Source organism: Brachyistius frenatus, unplaced genomic scaffold, assembly GCF_029030835.1.
Source record: "Brachyistius frenatus isolate BFR_SWC_R1_liver_20210118 unplaced genomic scaffold, ASM2903083v1 Contig_32, whole genome shotgun sequence".
Lineage (NCBI taxonomy): Eukaryota > Metazoa > Chordata > Actinopteri > Embiotocidae > Brachyistius > Brachyistius frenatus.
This window is the reverse complement of record NW_027210631.1, coordinates 661908-684311: the sequence shown is the minus strand read 5'-3', so window position 1 is coordinate 684311 and position 22404 is coordinate 661908. Positions and strand designations below refer to the sequence as shown.

The 22404-nt window shown below is 43.9% G+C and overlaps 1 protein-coding gene across 4 annotated transcripts in view; it reads right to left on the bottom strand.

The window, feature by feature from the left end:
- Positions 1-3722: 3722 nt before the first annotated feature.
- ptpn12 (protein tyrosine phosphatase non-receptor type 12) overlaps positions 3723-22404 on the bottom strand; it is a 45075-nt gene continuing 26393 nt past the window's right edge. Inside the window, exons 12-18 of one of the 4 annotated variants that reach the window (XM_069699993.1) lie at positions 20784-20869; positions 14820-15009; positions 12946-13915; positions 8210-8281; positions 7113-7166; positions 5423-5510; positions 3723-5024 (exon numbers count right to left, since the gene is read on the bottom strand). In XM_069699993.1, coding sequence (XP_069556094.1) covers positions 5015-5024; positions 5423-5510; positions 7113-7166; positions 8210-8281; positions 12946-13915; positions 14820-15009; positions 20784-20869 — 1470 coding nt within the window. In that variant the 3' untranslated portion in view covers positions 3723-5014. Of the gene's footprint in view, positions 5025-5422; positions 5511-6623; positions 6988-7112; positions 7167-8209; positions 8282-9196; positions 10362-12945; positions 13916-14819; positions 15010-20783; positions 20870-22404 lie in introns of those variants that run through there. The other 3 variants (XM_069699992.1, XM_069699994.1, XM_069699995.1) reach the window with 3 other exon arrangements.

Genomic DNA, 22404 nt, shown 5'->3' with positions numbered 1-22404 from the left:
CATCGACCGTATGTATCTAATATCCCTAAAATGAATCTACTTGAACACATTTCATATGACAGGCTTTAAAATAGAGCTGACACAGTTTCTTCAGACGGCAGTGCAGCAAGCTGCTCGCGTACACTCAACACTGACTGGCTATATTTATAAGCCATTACGTAACATGTTAAACTGCTCATTGGGAAAAACTGAGGTGACCCAGTTAAGAAAGCAACCTGGCTTAATTTACTCAGAGAGAGAGAGAGAGAGGAACAGACTGTACATTCATATTGTGAGAAAACTGCAGAGATAATCAGGCAGGAGTAAAAGAAACGGGAGGAAGTTAGAAAAGGTGCATGATAAAGTAAAGAAATGAGAAAAGAAAATCAGTGGTGAGAGGCTTATTTCACATTGTTCTGCTTTATTATGCTATACATCTACATTTGGTCCAGTTGTGGAGTTAAAAGGGTGCACATGGGCAGAAATATGTGTCACTGAATTTAAATCATTTGTATCTCAAACGTTCCCCAAACCTGCAGGTTCGGGGTTCGAGAAAACAAACAAAAACAAGCCTCGGCTGTAGTAGTCACGCACGAGAGGTTGCGTTGACCACGTTTGTATAATTAATTTGAAAATGAGCATTTGCTACATGTGAGCGCCGGAAAATAATTACCGTACGAGAGTCGTCCTGCTGTGCCAGCGTGTGTGTGTGTGTGTGAGGGGAATACAAATGTGAAATCCTCTCCGTGTCAGACTGCGAGCCTGTGTGTGTGTGTGTGTGTGTGTGTTTATACCACCTGCTGTGATTACTTGTCATATTAGTGTGTGTGCATGCGTGCGGTCGTCCCGGCAGATCCTCCAGGTGCGAGAGAGGATTTCCTATTGGCGCACACAAAACCACACGCACAACCACACACACACACACACAACCACACGCACAACCACACACACACACAACCACACACACTTATGACACTCACACTGAGTAGAGGTTCAGAAATCCAGTTTGAAATCAGTTACGATGCCACCATCCGATTGTAGGTCAGTGGGAGACGCGGTGAAATTCGCTTGTTTTTTGTTGATTCAGAGACACGTCAGTGATTTATTAACCATTTGATTTGTCCACATTATAAATGAATGCCTCCTGTATGTAAACACACACTTACACACATCACATCCAAATAAAGACAAAAAAAATAGCCACGTCTTTACTTAATGTTCATTTTTACTGATTGATTTCTGCAACATACAAACATTGTGTGGGCGTGTGTGTGTGTGTGTGTGTGTGTGTGTGTGTGTGTGTGTGTTGTGCATGTGTGGGGAGCGGGGGGGGGGTGTGTGGCTGAATGAGAGTCCCACAGGAGGGGATGAGCAAGCAGCAGCGAATCATATCGCTCACGCTCATGCCACTAATGATGACTGGTGGACAGGGGGGAAGAGGGGGGGCGGGGAGTGTTGGGATGGGGGGGTAAGAGGGGGAGGGGGCTCTCTCTTTAAAGGCACAAGTGGGCTCTTTTCTGAGATGGAGGCTAGTGTGACTTTGAGGAGGGAGGGGCAGGGAGCGGGGGGTGAAGGGGGGGGGAGTTAGAGGGACATGGGGTGGATGAGCAGGAAGAGGACAAATGAAACAAAACTAATGAGATCAAGTTAAAGGGGGACTTGTCTCCTCTTTTGTGGGCGTGTTTTGTTGTTGAACCACCGGCAGGTTCGAAGTGCTTCAACTAAAGTGAACCGATCTGTTGGCACATTGACGTGTTGGAGAATGACAGGCTGTTGAAATCTTTTTTTTTTTTAAAAGGCTGAAAGGAGGAGGGGGTCAGTGAAAGAAGGAAAACAAGGAGGGAAGGAAGCAAGAGGAGAGAAAGTTACTCCGTGACCGGAGCAGGACGTCCATCTCAAACAGAGATAGGGAAGAAAAAAGAAAAGAAAAAAAACACGGCTCAAAAAGTGTTAAAAAAAAAAAGGAGTAAAAATGCAGAAGGTGGAGAGACAAGAGAGGATTCGTGAGGTGGGGGAGGGTGGGGGGCGGTGGAGGGGAGGGAACGGGGGTCGGGGGGGGGGGCAGTGGACCTGTGACGCAACAAACGACCGCGTATACAAAAATAACTTTGAAATACCATTTACAAAAAAAAACGACCATTATTATTATCATCATCATCATCATCATCATCATTAATATTATTATTACAATCTCATTCAGAGCCCGTTGTAGTTATCTGAAAGGGGGCCGGCTGGCAGCCGATGCTTCTCCTCCGCCAACCGATTCAAACAAATGTGTTTTCAATCTGTTTAGCGTATGATTCCAACATAAAAAAATAAAAATAAAAAACAACCCTGAAATATTTGCCAGAAGCAAAAAACAAAAGGGTAGCAGAATAATTTACAGTTTGAGGGAAAACAATGTGGAGGGGAAGGAATCATCATCATCATCATCATCATCATCATCATTATCATTATCATGCACTGACTTTCTTACATCTTCTGTTAATAGGAACATTTAAGAGATAACAAAAGAAACAAAAATCTGAAATATTATATACCTAAACTGCCCTGTACAGATCTTTATCTTTATAAAACGATGCATATACTGTATAGTTACGGTAGCTAATGAAGGAGAAGTTAACAATGAGAAGAAAACAGTAGTCCTGGGTCCCTAGCTGCTGTTGTCTTATTGGGTGTTGGTCTCACACGTACAGAAGCAGGTAAAGAACAACAAGCCGTCAGATGAGAAACCAAACCAAATTGGATTTGAGGAGGCGGGGCTGGAAGTTTAATATCAATCTGTGAAGTTTGAGGTTTCAAGCGTTTCAGGTGATGTGTAACATTCATACTCCGAAACTCTGAGGTTTGTTGTGCGCAAACTGGCAACTAAAGTAAAAAATAAAAAAATAAAAATAAAATAAACGTCCATGGTCGCTCATCTGAGGGCCTCGCCTGCAGGAGGGGAGTGAGATCAGAAAGGCGGGAGGACAACAACAACAAAAAAATATATAACACCGGAAGAAAAGGAAATAAAAACAGCAAATATGAGTCGTGGGTAAAGACCAAGAGATGAAACACGAGAGAGAAACGAAGGAGAAGACCAGTTTAGGAGGACTGTCATTGGCTGTCTTCTCTGAGGCGGACTAAGGCAGGCTCATGGTCCCAGCAGTGAGAGCCAGAGTCACGGAGCTGCTGACGAGTTTGGCCATTTGCTCGTGTGTTCAATGTCGTTCTAAATCCGATGTGATGCGACTACGGGCCGCGAAGGAGCAGAAACTTTGGGGCCCGCAGTTGGGAGATTCTCAGCGACGAGGCTCTGGGCCCTTTCAAACAGCTTGTTGTGTGAAATAAGAACAAAACAACACACTTTTCTGCTACACAAATGATGTTTGCGTTCATTTTTCGCACTCGTTTTACATTTTCGGCCCTTTTTAAAAAAAATTTTTTTTGAACTATTCCAATGAATTGATTCGAGGGGGAACACTTCTCTTTGGTCAAGCTGCTTGCAACTCGCGGACGTATCCAGGACTCCTCACCGTCAATTACCGTCTGTCTCGGTCCTGCTCTCGGCTGTGCAATTTAAAGGAGCAGTGAGTAGGCTTTAGTGGCATCTTGTAGTTAGGTTGCAACCAACTGAACACCCCTCACCTCACCTCACCTCACCTCACCTCACCTCACCTCACCTCACCTCACCATTTCCAAGCCTCTAAGAGAATCTACGGTGGCCACAAAAAGCACATAAGGTCTCCCGATAAGAGCCTCCTGGGCTACTGTAGAAACTTGGCAGCGCTACGTGGTGAAGACGCAATAATGAATATCATATTTCCATTTCTGCCAATAAATCCCCCCCTAAATCCTACACACTGCTCCTTTAACAGCACGCTGCCGCGTAACGTGGAAAAGCTCATGACTTCCCGTCTGACTCTCGGCAAGAAAGTGGGCGAGCGTATTTATTGAACACCGCAATGACCAAACTATGTCCGCCTGGGACTCTGGCAAAAGAGCATAGAAATATAAAACACTGGAGCTGGTATTACTTCAGCTAACACAGGAAACAGAGGTGAGAAACAGGTGAGTGGTGGCAAGTCAGCTGGAGCGCTTCTGTTTCTATGCTGATCCTTTGCAATGTAGCACCAGCACAATCGAAAGAGGGCGAGAGAGAGAGACGGAGAGAGAGAGAAAGAGAGAGAGAGAGAGAGAGAGAGAGAGAGAGCACCCTGGCAACCTGTGCACACCCGACAGCGAAGGTTGCATCATGGGTAACAGATTATCTAAGTTCGCTTTGAAGATTGTTGTTCATTCAGTAGGAGGCAGCGGACAACCTCTGGGAGTTTAGTAAAACCTCAGGAATCCGCCTCCCGCAGTAGCTTTTCTGATTAAAAGATAATTCCTGATTTAGAACAAAAAGAAGAAAAAAAAAAAAGAAGCTTACTTTCTTCTCTTTCGGCCTGAAACACTTTATGTTTAGTCGCTCCTGCATCCCTCTTCGTTTAGCCCGAGAAGGGACAGATTTCTATGAAGTGTTTTCAGCTCGGGGGAGAAAAACGAGGCCTTTTAATCGTCTACTCTCAAGTCACCACAAACTGGGAAAATTAAAAAAAAAACAGGAATTACCCTTTAACAAGGAAATAACCAGACTGGTGCCAAGTCAGCATCAAAAGAAGTCAAACCCTCAAACATCAGCAAGCTGAGGAGGAAATTGTTCTAAAATAAATCTCCTGAAACAGTAATTGTTCTGCTTTGCACAGTGGCACGTTAAAAGAAGGAGTGGGGAGGAAGAGGGGAAGGGAGAGGAAGAGGAGGGGTAGATCGGTCTTAAGAGGGTGTTGGCACAGAGTTACACAGGTGTTTCTATGTCAAAATGTGCTGTCTGTCTGTGTAGCATCTATCAACGTGTTGTTGTTGTTTTTTTTTTTGGACCAGCCAGGTGAGTTCGGTCAAGTCCATCTCCTGACGGGGGAGGACGTCGTTGGTGGGCGGGCGGGCAGACGGACTGTTCCATCATGTCCACTCCTGGGGGGGTTCTCGAGCACCTTTGGGCTGAATGCAGCGGTTACCGAACCCTGAAAGGAGAGAGGTCCTTAGCTTGGTTTACTGCAGCTTTGAGCTGAATGAAATATATCCGGGAGTTTATTCTCCAGAGTAAAATGTGGTTTCCATTGTGGCCTGGTCTCAAAACCATCAAACGTTTTGCGCGCACGCAGTCCAAAGCCAGTTTTCCAAATCGGCAATAGCAACACCACAAATTTAAAAAAAAAAAAAAATAATAATAATGACGGTATTAATAGAAACCACGTTTGTCAGCCGAGTTTTCTGCACAGAAATGGCCAAAAAAATATTTGTCGTCCTTCAGAGGAACGGGCCGGCGGAGGTCCGACCGACGACAGCACGCAGTCGTAGAAAAGCTGAAAGCGAGCGATGTCAGAACGCTTTGATAAAAGAGGAAAGACGGCAGACTTACCCACCCAAGTCTGGCTTGCCGTCTGTCGCCGCGGTGCCAGCAGGTGCGGGGTCAGCTGGAGACGTCTTCTGAAGACAGTCTGACACGTCTGCACGAAGACAAACACGCGGGGTCAACGAGGTGGAGACGGTGTGGTGGGTTGACAGTGATGCGAGCGCTCGTGAGGTGTCCTGTAATATCTTAGTGACGTTACGGCCTTTTGCACACCGGGGGGGGGGACGCGTTTTATTTCGCGTGATTAATTCACACGTCTGTACATCTTTGAGTACTTTCACCGTTTTAATATTGCGCAGTGAAAAAGTGGAAATACTTTTTTTTTTTTTTAGCTTTTGCACCACAAATAAAGACGTTGTGCTTTTCAGGTATCGCGACATCCCGACTTTCTGCTGCGGTGAATATTCAGTCAGACGCTGCAGAACAGCCCCGCAACTTAGTCCGTTGTCGGTCGGCTCACCGGCATCATCAGACCTAAACCGAAAATATGTCCAAGCTTTGACTCCCCTCGAGATGAGCTGCCGGATCTGGACTCGCCGAAGCTCACTACGATACGTTACGCTAAAAGCCGAAGCGCGTGAAGACGCGCGCGTTTATTACAGATTTGCAGTTGTTTTTTTTCCCTCCTCCGGTAACGAGCCGGCCTGATTTTTAAAGATTTGTTTTTGCCGTTTAGAATCCATCGGTTTGTTTTTCTTCTCTTTTTCTGGAGAATGAGCCGCGGTGAATCCGTTTCGGCTTTCTTGCGACTGTCGCAGATGCGTCGGTATGAACGGCTTTGATTTGCGCGTTGTTTATTTGTCTCGCCGCCGGTGCGCGAAGACCTCGAGACACTTTTTTAACTGTTTTCTCGAGGGAGGTCGTAAATGTGTTTAAATTTGAATTGTTATCGGCTCTGGTTTGCTTCGCACTGAAAATACTGACGCTGCGGTCAATTAGATCCCGTTTGAAATCTTTTTTTTTTTTTTTTTATGTGTGAATGTAGATTTCGACGGCTGGCTGACATACTGTCGAACACATGTAGTGTTAAAGTCTCTGGGGGGGAGGGGGGGGGGGATTCTGCCAAGAACAGTTTGACGGGGTATCGCGACATTTAAAACTGACTTCAGCAGGAACTTAAATGAAACTGCAGCCATCTTCTTCTTTCTAAACGCTCCCACTGAGTAATAATCACACAAAGCCAAAGGAAAAAAGAAAAAGGAAAAAAAAAAAAAAACTCTCCACAGAATGAGTCAAACACTCGTTCCCTTTTGATTAAGCTGTCACACCCGCACCAGAACTACCGAGGCGATAAATTGGCAGTAACCATTGTCACGCAACCCCTCGTCGCACAGATAAGCTCCCATTTCCACGCCGCCTCTCTAAAAACCACCGTTTCGATCTTTTCCCCGCCGCTCGCTTCTCTTCGTGCGGCTGCGCCTCGCGACGCGCGCTCGTCGAGTCTCGCCGCGCGCGGGCTAATTCCTAAAGCGCTCGGCGGGTCGGTTCCCTGCTCTGCTCTGTCGACTAGCTAACGTCAACGCGTAAACGGGGACAAGGTGGGGGACACGGAGGTCGGGCAGATGCGGAGCCTTAATAAATAAATAAATAAACAAACAAACAAACAAAACAAAACAAAACAAACAAACAAACGGGCGGTCAGAGGTAAACAATGGAGGAGGGAATCAGAGCGCGCTCGTGCGTTGCGTGTCCGTACCTTTATGTGAGCTGCTCCATCCGGCCGAGGCCGACGTTTTCAACTCCAGAGGGTCTGACGGGAGAGCAAGAGGGGGAGTTGAGTTTCACGCCGGAGGTACACCAACAACACGCCGAGACAGACGCGCGCGCACACACACACACACACACATTAAAAAGCACAAATACAAAACACATTCCCACACACTCCTGCTCCTCTACGGATCACACGGCGCACCGCTTCAGTCTTCCAGCCTTTGAACCGACTCCTCGTGTTCACTTTAGAACGACGAATAATTCTGGGAAACATAAACGAGCCCCGCCGAACACAAGCGACTTCTGTGATCTCTCACGGATTAACAGGGGACATTAAAGCCTGTGGAACATGCGTTACGGCGTCATTTATTCAAACCGTCTCTCCTTTCACCTTTAAGTCCCCCACCCCAAAAAAAGCAATAAACTATATGACCAAGCGACCTTATTTCAACAATGAGCTTCACAGAAACACTTTTTGCACTGCGTGGCTGAAATGACCAATGCTGACATCTAGTGTTGGAAACCCAATAAAGCCTCTCTCGAAAGGAATAAATCCACATTTAACACAAAGGTTTTCCATCTCCTGCGCTCCAGTGCGGTTGAATATTTTGCAACTCTTTCTCCTTCGCATATCAGACGCCGATGAACACAGCGGACAGACAGGGCGGTCGAGTTAGTAAAAAAAAAAAAAGAAGAAGTCCATCCTGTGAAAGAGAGGCCTCCATACCTGCAACACGCGCGTCCACCTGCGTGTTTGAAGCGAGGGCGTTTAGAGACCGGAGCCCTACCTGTTCTTACACTGTGAAAGTATCAGGTAAAGGAAGCAGGAAATAAATAAATAAATAAATAAAGGAAACAGCAAAGCTCGTTCCTTCTGTTTCAGCTCGCATCAGAAACCGCCGACTGTCAAAGAACCGCTGCAACACCTGCAGACACGAAGCTGCGACGGACCGCTCGGATCTTTACGTTTTCATACCAAGACTCCATCCAACCTCTTTAAAAACACCGACCGACGGCGTGGACCCGGTTGGATCCACCCACCACCGGAACGACACCCGGGGATCTTGACCAATGCAAACGCACCTGTGGCCAGTATGAAGGACTCGGGGGTTCTCTCGGGGAGGGGGGGAGGGGAGTCGTCGCTGTCCCAGCAGTCTGGGTTAAAAAGGTCAGAAGCAAAGTTAACGGCTGGCCGAGAGAGAGAGAGAGAGAGAGAGAGAGAGAGAGAGAGAGAGAGAGAGAGAGAGAGACACACAAAAAGGGTCAAGAGGAAATCATCTGTCAGAATTCAGTGTCTCGAACACAATCCTTCCTTTTTATTTGTGTTATTACTTGAATATGATTTTGTTGTATTTTTTTTTTAAATTATTATTATCGTTGCTTTGTTTGTGTTGAATAAACACACCGTAAATATCCACCAAACACACAACTACATTCCGACATGTTAATGGTTCATCTTCTAATGCAAATTTGTGCCGACGTTTGAAAGAATATATAATCTACCGTCGTAATTAGGTCTATTGTGCACTTTACCTCCTTTCTAAACTGTTAAATATTGACACAGATAAACTGTTTTTGTGACTTTCTGTTCGGTTCGAGACATTATTATAAGTTATAATTAATACTGCGCTCCGCAATACCGCGTCGGATTTTGACCCTTTGAATCTTAAAAGATGCTCTCTTGCAACTTGGTATGACCACCTGCATCCTGCATTTTTATGTGCATCTTTTTTATTATTATTATTTATTTTTCACTGACTCTGAAGCATTTACAAGACCAAAGATAGTCCAAGTAGTTTCATCTTCGTAAAAAGTATCACAGGGTTTTTGTAAGAGACACAAATAGATTTCCAGATGTTGAATACTGGGAACTTATTAGCTATTCTACTGGAGTTAATTCCAGCGGTTCACCTCTGTTAGCATCACGACTGACACGTAACCTGCCGTCAAAGGACGTGATTGATAAGTGATTGATTGATTGATTGATTGATCTGCCAGTTTCACGCGCTCTTTAAACAATATTGATATAAACCGACAAATTCTTGTTTCTATTTTATTTAAAAAAAAATGTTTTTCCATTGCTGAATAAATGCACAATCTGGTTAAATTTCTCGTTGCAGCTCAAAACATCCGATGTTTTCCTCCTCCTGTCCAGACCGAGCGTGATTTGACGACCTCCGTCTCTCGAGGGGCAATCTAATATTTCTGAGGGTTACTCTGGAAAATTACCCACGGATCATTAACTTCCATGATGAGCTGCGGCGGCGGCAGCTCGAGGGAGACGTGCGATGAGGAGGAGATGATCTTGTTGCGAGTTCGATACGGTTCAACACGGACCGAGTGCGGATAAAACTGCGTCACCCAAACTCGGCCCTGTTTAGAAACCCCTAATGACCAATTGAAAGCTTTTAATCTCCTGTGCTTTCTTCATAGGGTTTCACAATAATCATTTGCAGCTGACTCTTCTTAATGGAAGGCCAATATCCAGGGAGACCTTCTGTACTAATGCCCCTCTTACTGACCGGGAGATTGACTGTCTCTTTCTTACCGAGACCTGGTTGAACTCTCACTGAAGTCACTTAATTACATTTGCTCCCCAATCATCCGTGCTGAAAATGGACTCAAGACACTCTGAAGGGTTGAGATATTACCTTTGGGGAGTTTCTAAATGTCACTATTATAAAATATTAACCTCATTTCCTGCTCTTCACAATCCATTGATGCTAACGCTTGTTGTTTTTAACGATGGATGTTTTTTTTTGTTGTTGTTGTTTTTTTTAACAAAGACATTTTTACACTAGAGGTACACTTGTTTATTCACTGCTTTTTTGGCTGATTGTCATATTCTTATCTTCTTGTTATTTTATTATATTGTATTTTTTTTTTCTCACCTGTCTTACAGCTGCTGTTAACGCCTCAGGTTTCCCGCCTGCCGATTACTTAGGTGTTATCTTTTCATTTAAAGTCATTAATGCTGGCTGTGGTGGTTGTAACCATCGTTTTGTCTTATTTTAACTGAACTCTACGGCATCATGTTTCTATCTCCATGCCCGTCTCCTCTTCACAAACCCATTTTTAATTCTCTTGTCCAACGCGTCGATTATTACTCATTGAAAGCGATCTGCTTCTCTTGCTGCGTTTAAATGAAATAGTTTAGATTAGTGTAACATTAGTGAACATGAGTCAGATGCTTGCTTTGCAGGAACACATGAGGTCATCCAGCAGGTTGGTGTCACTGTAAACAAGGGAATGAGCCAATTAAGTCAATATAATTTCATATAATTAGAGTAACGTTGACAAGTCTGAAGTTTTATTAAAATAATAAATAAACAACAGTCAGTTGCTGGCAATACTTTAGTATCACATTGACAGCAAATCATAGCTTTTCCCTCAGTGTGTTGTAATTGCTTTCTCCCATCTCTATTTTAATGTTTTAAGATTTTAAGATAACACCTGCTGTGTGTATATTTGTACTGTTTTACATATTTGATTCCAACCCGATAACTCGTACTACTCGAGTCTCATTTATATGTCGCAGTACTCTTTTTTTTTTTTCGCACTTTGAACACCACTAACGTCTGCGCCTAGTGTAACTGAATGAGGTTTGAGAGCTTCATTTGGTAATAACGCAGCCAGCACAGCGAGCAGCCACCAGCCTTCTCTTCACCACAAAGCAGCAGTTTGCTCAGCGCAACTCGTCGACAAGCAGTAAGTAGATTCTTGCAACCGATCGAACAGCAACCGTTAAGCTTTTTCGGATCTGAAGCGCCGCCGCAGCCCAAACACAGAAGTGTGCCAGAAAGCCAAGCAGACCAAAAACGCACAACACAGTCCGCCTCGGGACCGCGCGAGGCGGACGTTTCTGCATTTGGACTTAAATATTGGAAATACGTGAGAGGAGCATAATGCAGAATATGAAGTCGTGACGTTGTTGTTGTTTTTTTTTGTTTGGGTATTTAATAGAAGCTCTTTTCTGACAAGAATTAACGAATTTTGTCTCATGGTTCGTCAGCTTAAAAGAGGAATGTTAACATTAAAAATTAAAATGCATTTAGGTACTGCTGTGTAACTTTGCCCTTTCTTTGACATCATAACTCTACAATAAACAACATATTCTACTATAACAGCTTTAACACAGGCCGCTCTGTATTTAAAAAAAAAATAATAATATTCCTTGCAGTTTTGTTGGGAATCAATTTCAGACAGAATCTTTCTTATGAAAACAGCCTCTTTAGGCGGTCACAAAAATCTTTGGTTGTGAGTGAAAAACTTTGACGGACGAGACTAAAGTCTCTCCTGAAAGACCAAAGCTGCCTGATTCCAAATGAACAACTTTTTGTTGACACACAAAAAAGGAGGCTGGTTTAATAAGCACAAATTTAAAGTGTGTGACTGAAACCAATAAAACTGTTGGAGATAATCTGTTCCTAATCAATTTTATTCATATCCATATAGATATATTCTGTAAAAAAAATTGCTCTAAAAACTGTCTTTTATAATTGTAAAAAAAAAAAAGACAAAACTTCACATATTTGAAGCTTAAAGTTTGTCATACACAATGCAATAATACATATATATATATATATATATATCTATATAGATATATAGATATAGATATAGATATATAGATATATATATATATATATATGAAGTAAGTGCACTGACAGCAAACGGACTCAAATAATGCTCCTTCACAGTCGAATCCAATATTTAAAAATGCAGTTGATTCTTCCAACGATTCCAACATCCAAATCAAACCACTTCATTTCTAATCAGCTCCGATCAAAACAAGAATCCGATTTCAGAATCTGGCGATTTTGAAATCAAAACGAGGAGCAGGAGCATTCTCAGTCCTCACACCCCCAGAAGATTAAAACCACATCTTGTTGGTGCAGATCAAGACAGTCAGGCCAAACCGGAGGCACAAACAGCAAACAGTGAGACGCTGCTCTGTTCAACCCAACATGCACAGAAGTGTCATTTATCAGTATCATGCAGTGTTGATCCCTTGCCATCCAACATGCACACGCAGCTCTCTGCTCACACACACACACACACACACACACACACACACACACACACACACACACACACACACGCACACGCACACGCAACCGCACGGAAACAAAAATACAATTTCTTTTGATTCGCGCTCCCATTCACAAATTCACTCACTTAGACAAACACACACAAGCTGAAGGAGGAAGAGTGGAGTTGTTTTGACAGATGCTGGACTGTTAACTTTTGCAGCATTCCTGGCGAACCGACCGATTAGTCAACAGTCATGCTTTATGTGAGACTCACTGGAAACTATCTCACTGGCTCTGTGTCGTTGCTGCTATTTCTTCTTCTTCCTTTCTTCCATGTCTCCTGTTTTTTTTTTCTACCTCTGACTCTCCCCAGCAGAAAGGACAGTATAAGACTGTGTGTGTGTGTGTGTGTGTGTGTGTGTGTGTGTGTGTGTGTGTGTGTGTGTGTGTGTGTGTGTGTGTGTGTGTGTGTGTGTGTGTGTGTGCTGACCGACACAATGTGTCTTTAGCATGTGGTCTGTCTGAGACCTCCGTCTCCCTACTGACCCAGAAAATGACTCGCCCGTGTGGTTTCCCTGAGCTTATGTGAGTGTGGATGATAAAGACAGGTTGTCAGAGTTACTCAGTGCCTTTATAAGGGAGACAATTCTGTCTAAACTACTTAGAAATTAGCTGAACTAAACTTCAGATGTTTCAGCGTCACTGATCATTTCTGGGTTCATTTAAGTTCCTCGTGACTGATTCTGTCAGAAAAGCAGCCAGACAGTCGAAGGAATTAGACTGACATACTTGCTGGGGTTGAAGAAGGTGACGGCGTGTTGTGGCCTGCAATCGACATGGGCAACACCTTTCTGACCGGCGGTTGGTCTCCATGGTTAGGGGATGTGGTTACCATGGCTGTCGCCGTGGATACATTTGTACGATAGCCGTCCTTTCCCCCGGACATCTCTCCATTCCCCTCCTCGTCCGAGTTATCGGAGTGCAGCGGGTTGGTGAAACTCAGGGCAGTCCTAACGGGGGTGGAGGAGGAGGAGGAGGAGGAGGAGGAGAGGTGGGAGGAGGAGGACGAGGATGGGGCGACGCGGTCTGAGGAGGAAGAGGAGGAGGAGGTTTTGGGGAACAGCTTGTCCGGGCTGTTGCAGGACTGCGTCCACGCTGCGTGGCCAGCCTTCAGGTCCGCTCTGTCCCCTCCCTGCGACTCCCCCTTCTCTCCGCTCTTCACGGGAAGGTGGTTCGGTCTGGCGAGGACAGCTCCGTCCACACGGCTCTCCCCACATCCGCCGGCTCCTCCCTCTGTGCCCGAGTCCTCTGACAGCGAGGAGCTCGACGTCAGCAGGCACTGACCCGAGCGAGCTTTGAAGGCGTGGCCTCTTTGCAGCGCGCATGCGCTGTTGTTAGTCGAGCTGGTGCCGAGTCCGACGGCTACTCCCACGGAGGAGGACGTGTCAAAGCTACGAGGTCCTTCCTGCAACGGCACCTTTTTAATCTCGATGCTGAGCTTCCTCTCGATCCGAGGAGCACCAGAACATTCAACGGCCGGGGAGAGGGGCGACGACGGGGTCTGAGTTTGGCTTTGGCCCGATTCTGACTTTGTCGACGTCGAAGACAATTTGTTGTTGTAGTTGTCGTTGAGATCTAGATTGGAGACTTGAGTCTGCTGTTTCCGGCTCAGTAGATCTTGATCTTTTTGCTCTGAGGGGCTGGTCTGCTTGTTCAGACTGGGTTCTGATTGGTTCTGCTGCTGGTCCGCGTCTTTTTTCTGAAATGGAAGAAGAGAACATGTGATCCTCTTTCCGAGAAGCGCAGCATCCACATTCCACCAGAAGTCTTTGATATCTTTATTGTTGCAGAATGTTTAAGAGTTCAAGAAACGCTGATCAAGCAGCTGCCGACACAAAAACACGTGAACTTGTGACGGCCTTATACCTTTCAGCAATAAAATAAACAGTGAAAACAGTCTACGTGAAATGAACATTGATCATATTTGACTTTGGAAAACTGCACAGAAAAGAGGAAGAAGATAATCATATCTCCTCTTACAGAAGAGACATGCAGAACAGAAGTTCTTGTGGGTTAGAAAACATTCAGAACAGATCCTTTAAAATGCTGTGGTTTAGTTTAGGGCGGAAACAATTAGTTAAATAATAGATTTTTGGAAAAATCCTAAGCAACTACTCTGATACTTAACGTCTATTTCAGGCCAAGAGGCAAAATATTGTTTTTTTTAAAGCATCTCAATATGTGAGAATTTGCTTTTTTTTTGGTCTTACGGGGTAAAAAGACTCAATCCCTTTTAGATGTGAACTGTTTGGGCACCGAGAAACTGTGATGAACATGTTCCACCGTGTATGTTTAATGGACAAAACTCTTATGACAGCTAAAGAAAGAATCACCTCATCTAGTTCTCGAATATATTCTGAACACAGAGCAGCTCTTCAGGTCACTCTGCATAACAGCGTCTATAAAAGGCCTCGAGCATAAGGTGAAATATTTACAACAGGTTTTACTGCACCGTGCATCCATGTCAAACTTTCCATGTACAGAAACATAAAAGCACCACAGTACCGTCAAGAGAAATATATATGTTCACAATAGCTTGCATATATTTATAAACATACAAGTACTTTTTCTTTGGGTATTTGTTTGCGTATTAGGCAGCTCACCCGTGTCACGTTTTGCTGTGCGGTAGCCAGGACGTGGATGACAGGTTTAGGATGGTAGCGGTCGTTGTCCTGCCGTACGTTGGTGACAGTGGGGAAGGCCGAGGGGGGAGACGGGGTCAGGATGGGGGGTACGGGGTGAGGCTCCGGGGGCTGCAGAATCTCCTCCTTAACGTCACCTTCTGCCTGGGAACTGGACAGAACAAGAGACCGAGAACGAGCTGAGTCGATGCAGAAGGAAACCCGGACAAGCTTGTTATGAATGAATGTGACCAACCCTTTTCATGTTCTTTAATGAAGACGTCTCACTTCTAATGTAACAGATGCTTAAATACAACTTTTAAAAACTTTGGTTCAGGTAAAAGAAAAATGAAAAGAATTTCATCACACTGTTCAGTCATCTTGAAGAAATTCAGACATCGAGGTTGAAATTATTCTGTCTAAAAAGGGAAATGCAAAACTAGGATGATGAAATGAACCTATATAAAATTTATGTCATACGCGAATCAAATGAAAGTATGTTTTTTTCACCACTAGATGGCAGAATTGAAAAAAAGTTAAGCAATAAGCTCAAAGTCCTCCTGAGATTTTAGGTTTCTACTGTCAGACACCTTTAACACATATTTCATGGATTGAAAGTTGAAATGATCTGTTGATGTAAAAACAAAACACATTCAGAATAAGTACAACAATTCAGGTTCTGGACAAATTTTTTATTTTTTTTATTTTAAAAGTTAAATTTCTCTGCACACATGTAATAAAGAGGATATTAAAGCATTGACGTGATTCTATTGTTACCAAAATGTAAACAAGTAATATAATGCGTTGCCATGTGAATTTTTTTTTTTTTTTTTTGTATACTGCAGCAATTGATGATTAGTTCAATACCGTCTACCATGTGAACAGTACTGTGTGTATTTCAGCATTTGTAAATATATCTACAGATGCATGCAGTGTGTGTGCATTGCACACAGGATGCTGAGGTTGTGACATTATGACGAAGCCAGCCACGCACAGATGGAAAGTTATACATTAAGATGTTGTTCCACTCCACAAAAAAAACATACATTTACATGCTGTATGCATGCAGAGACAGAGCCAGTGAAAGGATGTGGTGGTGTGCTAATTCAAGAGCACATGACTGAGGCGGGAGCTAACGATGCTGATGCACATGATGCTGTCTGTGTGTGTGTGTGTGTGTGTGTGTGTGTGTGTGTGTGTGTGTGTGTGTGTGTGTGTGTGTGTGTGTGTGTGTGTGTGTGTGTGTGTGTGTGTGTGTGTGTGTGTGTGTGTGTGTGTGTGTGTGTATGCGCGCGTGTGTACACATCAAAGGCAGACAGACAGAGAGTCAGACACAGAGAAATTGCAAGTTAGAAGCACGGGGATTTCCTTTTCTTAAGTAACTTTGGCGTCGCAGTCTTCTTCATCAAGCCTGCAGCGTAGCTGCTGTCGGCCGACGCTCCTCGATGACGGACGCTGCGATCTGCTGTGTATTTAAAAAATGTCGATAACCATTTATCCTTTGTTTTGTTTTTTTATAGTCACGTTAATGAAATGTGTCAAAGGCACTCTGAATTTAATAATAACAGGCTGTCATGCCAGGATTTTCTTTGAATATGTCCTAAGAAATTAGATTTCATGGATAAATAAAGAACTGTTTGTTGATAACTTTTGCTGTGATTCTCAGCTGGGAGGTCACAGGTCAGGATTTACTGGAGAACGGTGCTGCTGTTGACATGAAGCCTGAATCCAGCTCGTTCCACCAGAAGCTTCAATTGTCTCATATTGGATATTTCCGGCCTCCAGACTCAACATTACTAAAACAAGAACACCATTACTCCTTTGTTTTCTTTAATGAAAACATGAATTACCCATAAGACTTTCTCCTTCTATATCATCTTTGTTGCCTGAGCAAGCAAAAGATACTTTTACCAATAACACAGATGAATCCCGGCGGTGCTGATTGTTTCCAGAGATTGTTTAGAGCCTATAGGACGAGATAAGATGAAACTTTAATGATTCCTAAGGGGGAGGCTGAGCTCTTAGAGGAGCAAACACTAATAAGTCACAGCAAAACAAGCAAGCAGTATCAACGGGAGCAAAGGAAAAGGAGGCTGCGGGCACACTAACAACTGCAGCGCTACGACACGTATGATGAAATGTAAATGTGTATTACAACAGTAGGGGACTGAACAACGTACTGCGAGGAGTACTTTTCCTCGACGAGAAAAAACAATGATGAACTAAAAAGCTCAGCGCATTCAATGGTTTAGTGGTAGAAAGTGAGAAACTGCATCAGGTTTGTTATCTTCTTCATAACACGACTGCACCTCTTCAACAGAATAAGAGGAACATCTTTTGATGCACGGGCTGAAACGTCAACCGTACCATCTTGTGACACAGTTAAGGGCTAACCGTGAACACACAAACATCCAGCAGCCTCGCACGTACGAGCTGCACTCCCACACGCATACACGCCTTCACTGGAACTTGAATTCTATGTAATAACATCAGGCACAAACTCTAACATACACAAGTGCACTCTGCCCTCCACATATGGACTCCTGGGTGGTGGGGGTGGGGTGGAGGGAGGGTGAAGGGAGGTAGGGTTCTGCATTTTGAATCGGTGTCACAGCAGCAGCTGCATGCATTCATAGGAGGCGGGATGCGTTCAAGGGGAAGCCTAAAGAGACACTTCCTGGTTTCAGGTTGTGTATCACGGTAGATTCACACAGACAACCGAGAAAAGTAGCCGAATGCGCGCTCCAAGATTGAAATCACTGCTTGAGCGAATGTGAGCTTCTGCCTGCGGGATTAGATGATGATTATCTTTTTGACTGTTTAGCAAAGATAAGAATTAAACGTAACCGGCAAAGTTGCTGCAGTTTACCAACATTAGGGCCTCAGGAAAATGTCTGGGTATCAGCCCAGGATCAAAAAGCACCTCTAGAATGTATTAACGCATGACTAACAAGCCTTATTTTGTTAATAGCCTTATCAATGGCAATCACATTGATTCAGTTTACGTTTAGGTGGAAGCTGCATTGTGGGATCAACTGCATTGGGACAGTAGGAACTGTCTTTTTGGGTGTAGCGACAGTCTCTTTCATTCCACTGGGGAAACTGCAGTCCAACAAAATCCTATATTTTTCATGCTTTTTCTTGAATGGTTATTTTAACTAGCCTGGTATTACCAGAGTCTACATATGAATATATGAATCTGGCCTCGCTCCATTGAGGGTTGTTGCCAGTCGCTGCATCCTACTGGACATAGACCTCAGAATAATAACTCTGAAACTATTGGAGCAGCTTTTAGCCAATAAGCATCGCCCACCACCTCCTGTATGTTGTGCGCCAAAACTCTCCCACTGTTGTGCCAGTGTGGGAACTACTTCAATGTCATCACACTTACAACACCGTGCAAACCTTAATGTGATCAGGGTTTCCAGACTACAATCACAGCAAAGCCAAGCTAACTTTTGGCAAATGTTTTCCCAACATGTTTTTAATGTGGAATTATGTATCCTGTTCTCTAATAATACTTGATCATTTACATAATCAAGCTGCTACAGGCACATTGTAATCTGAACTTGAGAGGTACTGAGGTTTGATAAGCAGCTATAAAAGTCAAATATTTCACTATAAAAGCCATGACTAGTATCTATGACCTTGATTCCAGCCTCCCCGGAGTTCCTGCAGTTATCTGCCTCCACCACAATCTACTCCACACATTTACACCACTGAAGTGACCCATCGGGAGTGTGGCCGGCAAAATGTGGACTATGCTGGTAAAAATAGCTTTTACCATCAACAGAATACTCCCGAGCTTAAGCAAGGCAGGGAACAGAGGGACGATGTAGAGAAAGAAAGACACCAACTGAGAAGGAGAAAGAGTGAGATTCAAATGGCGAGAGAGACGCACTCGTATATCCCTGACAGTCTGCTCTGTCCCACTTCCAGGAAAGTATCCAATTTTGGCTGCAAGTTTAAATTTGTATGTTTTACTAGGAACAGGAAAGAAACTATTCAGTAAACAGATCACTTGCAGCTACAGGCTAAAATTAGGACCTCTGAAAGAATGTTTGCTTTCCCAACAAACCGGCTGGTACAATAGAGAAATTAAGAAAAAGCAAGAGCGAGATCCTTTTAGTGCGGCAAGCGATGCAAGAAAAGGACGATCAACTTCAAAGTCATCCCGTCGTAGATGTACTTTAATGTTTATGGTCATTGTTCTGTTACATCATCCGGCTTCTACAGAGCTTCAGCTGAACAAGCACCCTGACGTTACCCTGTAAGATCCCGACGATTACCCCCCCGATTGTTTTTGTTTTTTTAGATCATTCTGTGTTGTGCTTTTGGAGTCATGTTAGCTGGGCGCTCACTTCTAGGCAGAGTACACAGCGTACTAAATCATCACTTGTAGACAGTTAATCTGACTGTGAACTCGTGAATATTTCAATTCACTCTCCGAGATTACTTTGCAGCATTTTCTATCTTTCGGCAAATCGACAGTTGTTGATGGTGAGTCCTCTCAAGATTTTTTTGTTTTGTTTTGTTTTTTTGCGAGGCAGAGATCTCATCAGAAGATGCTTCTTGTGAACAGCAGACCCAAAATATGTAAGTGGTTTTTTTTGTAAGTCAAGCTCACCTCCAATCATTTATCGTTGATTCTGGACTCCCAATTAGCTCGATGTATTGCTGATATCATGAGCCTAAAGGTTCACAAACTTTTTCCAACACTCGCTTGAAATGTTTTAAACGATGTATTCTTAACAGACAATAATACAATCATACGTGTTGGCTGATACACATAATCACGTTAAAGATCCGATCATATGTTACGGCCACTTTAATACATAAACGCGGATCATTCCCAGGTTTGCTAACGTTTTCTTTCACTGCAAATGTAATCAGAGAGGCAGCCTATTCACACAAAACGCTGTCAAACTGGGCATTTTTAGACAATGTCTCAAGCAGCAGGTAATTAAGTGAGACAGTGTTGCTGAGCAACAAGATGTCCCCTTGTGACATTAAAGCGTCAGTACTGTGAAGCACTCATCAGCCTTGTTAAAAAGTTGCAAAGAGAATGTAATGTTGCATTAACGGCTGGTGAAGTGTTGCCTTCTGTGGATAAATCACAAGAGGAAGGGAAGACGGACTGAAGATGAAGATGACTGAAGATGAAGATGACTGGCGGAGAGAAAGTGGAGCATAACCCCTGCTGGGCACGTACTGTATGGCAAAATTAAAAATGAGTGGAGAGGGAGGAAAGGGAGCAGAGGGAAGCAAAGAGGAATGAAGAGGAAAACAAACAAACAAACAAAATAAAAGACAGAAAATCTGTCAAAGCGTGAGTTACAGAGTAAAAGAGAGAAAGCATCTGTGTGTATATTTGTATACAATATATAATACGCCCGCACGTGCATAACAATCTGTATTTGTTCTGAAAGCAGGGGAAGATGAAAGATATCGCAGTTATAGTTTAACTAGCCTGGAGTTGTGGTGCGTTCAACTCTACGTTAGTGTTGCAGAGTATTGCAAAGTGTTGCAAAATGATCTATAAATACAGCTCGTCCTCAGGCAGCTGTTAACAGCCAAACAGAAGTTAACTTTGGGAAAGTGGATGCCGGCTGCGTCTGTGGGCTGACGGGGAACTGAAGTGTCAGAAAACTCTGGTTCGTGTGAGATGAATAAACCGCCTGCTGCTTTTGTTTGGTCACTTTAATATGTTTTTATTTTGAGCTCCACGTGAACTGTTGTTTTGTGCCTTTTTTTTTTTTTTAACCCGCCATGTTCAGTGACAGATCACCTCACACCTAGCAGGATGAGTGAGAGGCAGTTTATTCTTTATGCTACATCCATTTCGAAACTTAAATAAAGCAGAGCGGGCTCGAGCAATTTAACGACAGCGGCAGATTGACAAACGGCAGGAAGGACGTCTCGGGCCGAACACAGAAGGTGTCTTACCTGCGTATGCGCGGCGGTTTTGGAGGCGGCGTGTCCCACGTCTCTTCGTCTGATTGGTGGCTTGCTTTATCAGGACTGCTTTCATCCTGGAGAGACACGAACAAAAGAAAAGACACCAGAATATGAAGCTTTACATGTTTACGTGGGTTAAATTCCTTTTTTATTACCTCAAAGTTGCACTAGACTTGACTTTGATCTCTTCACAATGAGAAGCAAATTGCTAGAGCAACTGATTTACGTTGCTGTTCCCTGAACATACTGTTGTCTACAGCTGGTAAAAACGCGTCACAGAACTGGTTCTAGCTGGTGGTGGAAAGTTAAGTTCACACATTTCCTCAAGCAACGGACCAAAGGATTTTACTTTAACTGCACTACATTTATCTGGCAGCTGACGCTAATGAATACTTTGCAGTTTGAGATTTCCTGGTCACTTTGATTTAAGTGCAGTCCTCCTCCTGTCACTGATTTTAGAACACACAAGTACATTTTGCTTCCATAGTTAAGGACATGCTGTTGAAATGCAAAGCGCTTCCTCTTTCCTAACTCTCTTCTCTCCTAGATGTTTCTGGAGCAGAGGTAGCGAGTGGCTACACAACTGCTTCACTAAGGGATCAAAATTGTTTCTGCTGCCGCTCCTCCTCTTCCTCCTCCTCATCCTCCTCATCCTTTCTCCCTTATTCTCTGCTGTCGTCTTCCTCCTCCTCCTCTCTTCCCCCGTGACTCATTAATCTGACTCTCTCTCCGCTCTCATAATCAGAAGATGACAGGACGACTTCAGCCGTCAGAAACTGATGACAGTGGGGCACATCGGGCCACTTCGGCTCTGTGTGCCGGTGTGTCAAAAGAACAGACTTCTGTACGTTCAAGGTACAGGATGTAAAAAAAAATTAAAAAATAAATAACAGGGCCTCTGAATGCGGTTCCTTTGGCTCCATGTATGTTGTGAGAATCAATTTGGTTGGAATGTTTCAGGCAAACAATGGTGGCTGCAGGCGAGGCGGAGAAACGTGTGTGGGATGCGTGTATGTGAAGGCTTATTGTTCGTACTGCCATTGAGAGCACCTATGTGGGTGTTTTAGTCACTAACAGTGGCTGACTGGACATGAGTCAACGCGTGTGTGTGTGTGTGTGTGTGTGTGTGTGTGTGTGTGTGTGTGTGTGTGTGTGTGTGTGTGTGTGTGTGTGTGTGTGTGTGTGTGTGTGTGTGTGTGTGGACTGACTCAGTAAAGCGCACTGATAATGGTTTGCCGTGTGTATTATCCTTCTTGGACTTTTGTAAGATAACGACATGGTTATATTCGGTAGCAACACACTCGTACTGGAGTTGATGTCCTCTCCTTGGAGGATGCCACACCTTCTCTTCACATGATTAATGGAACAAACTTGTGAGTTAGTTTCTAAAAGTTTAGTACAGTGGAGAAGCTTGGCCTCATTTTAGAGCTACTGGGAGATGTGTTGGGATCTTGGCCTTCAGTTTATACAGCGAGTCTTTTCTAATGGAAAAAAAATGGTTGTGTGTGTTCGTGTGACTGTGTCTTGCAAGGGTGCCCCCTTTCCCAACGGATGCCTGGCTATTCTGAGACTCAAAGTGCATTATGGGAGAGGGGTGATGTCATCAGAG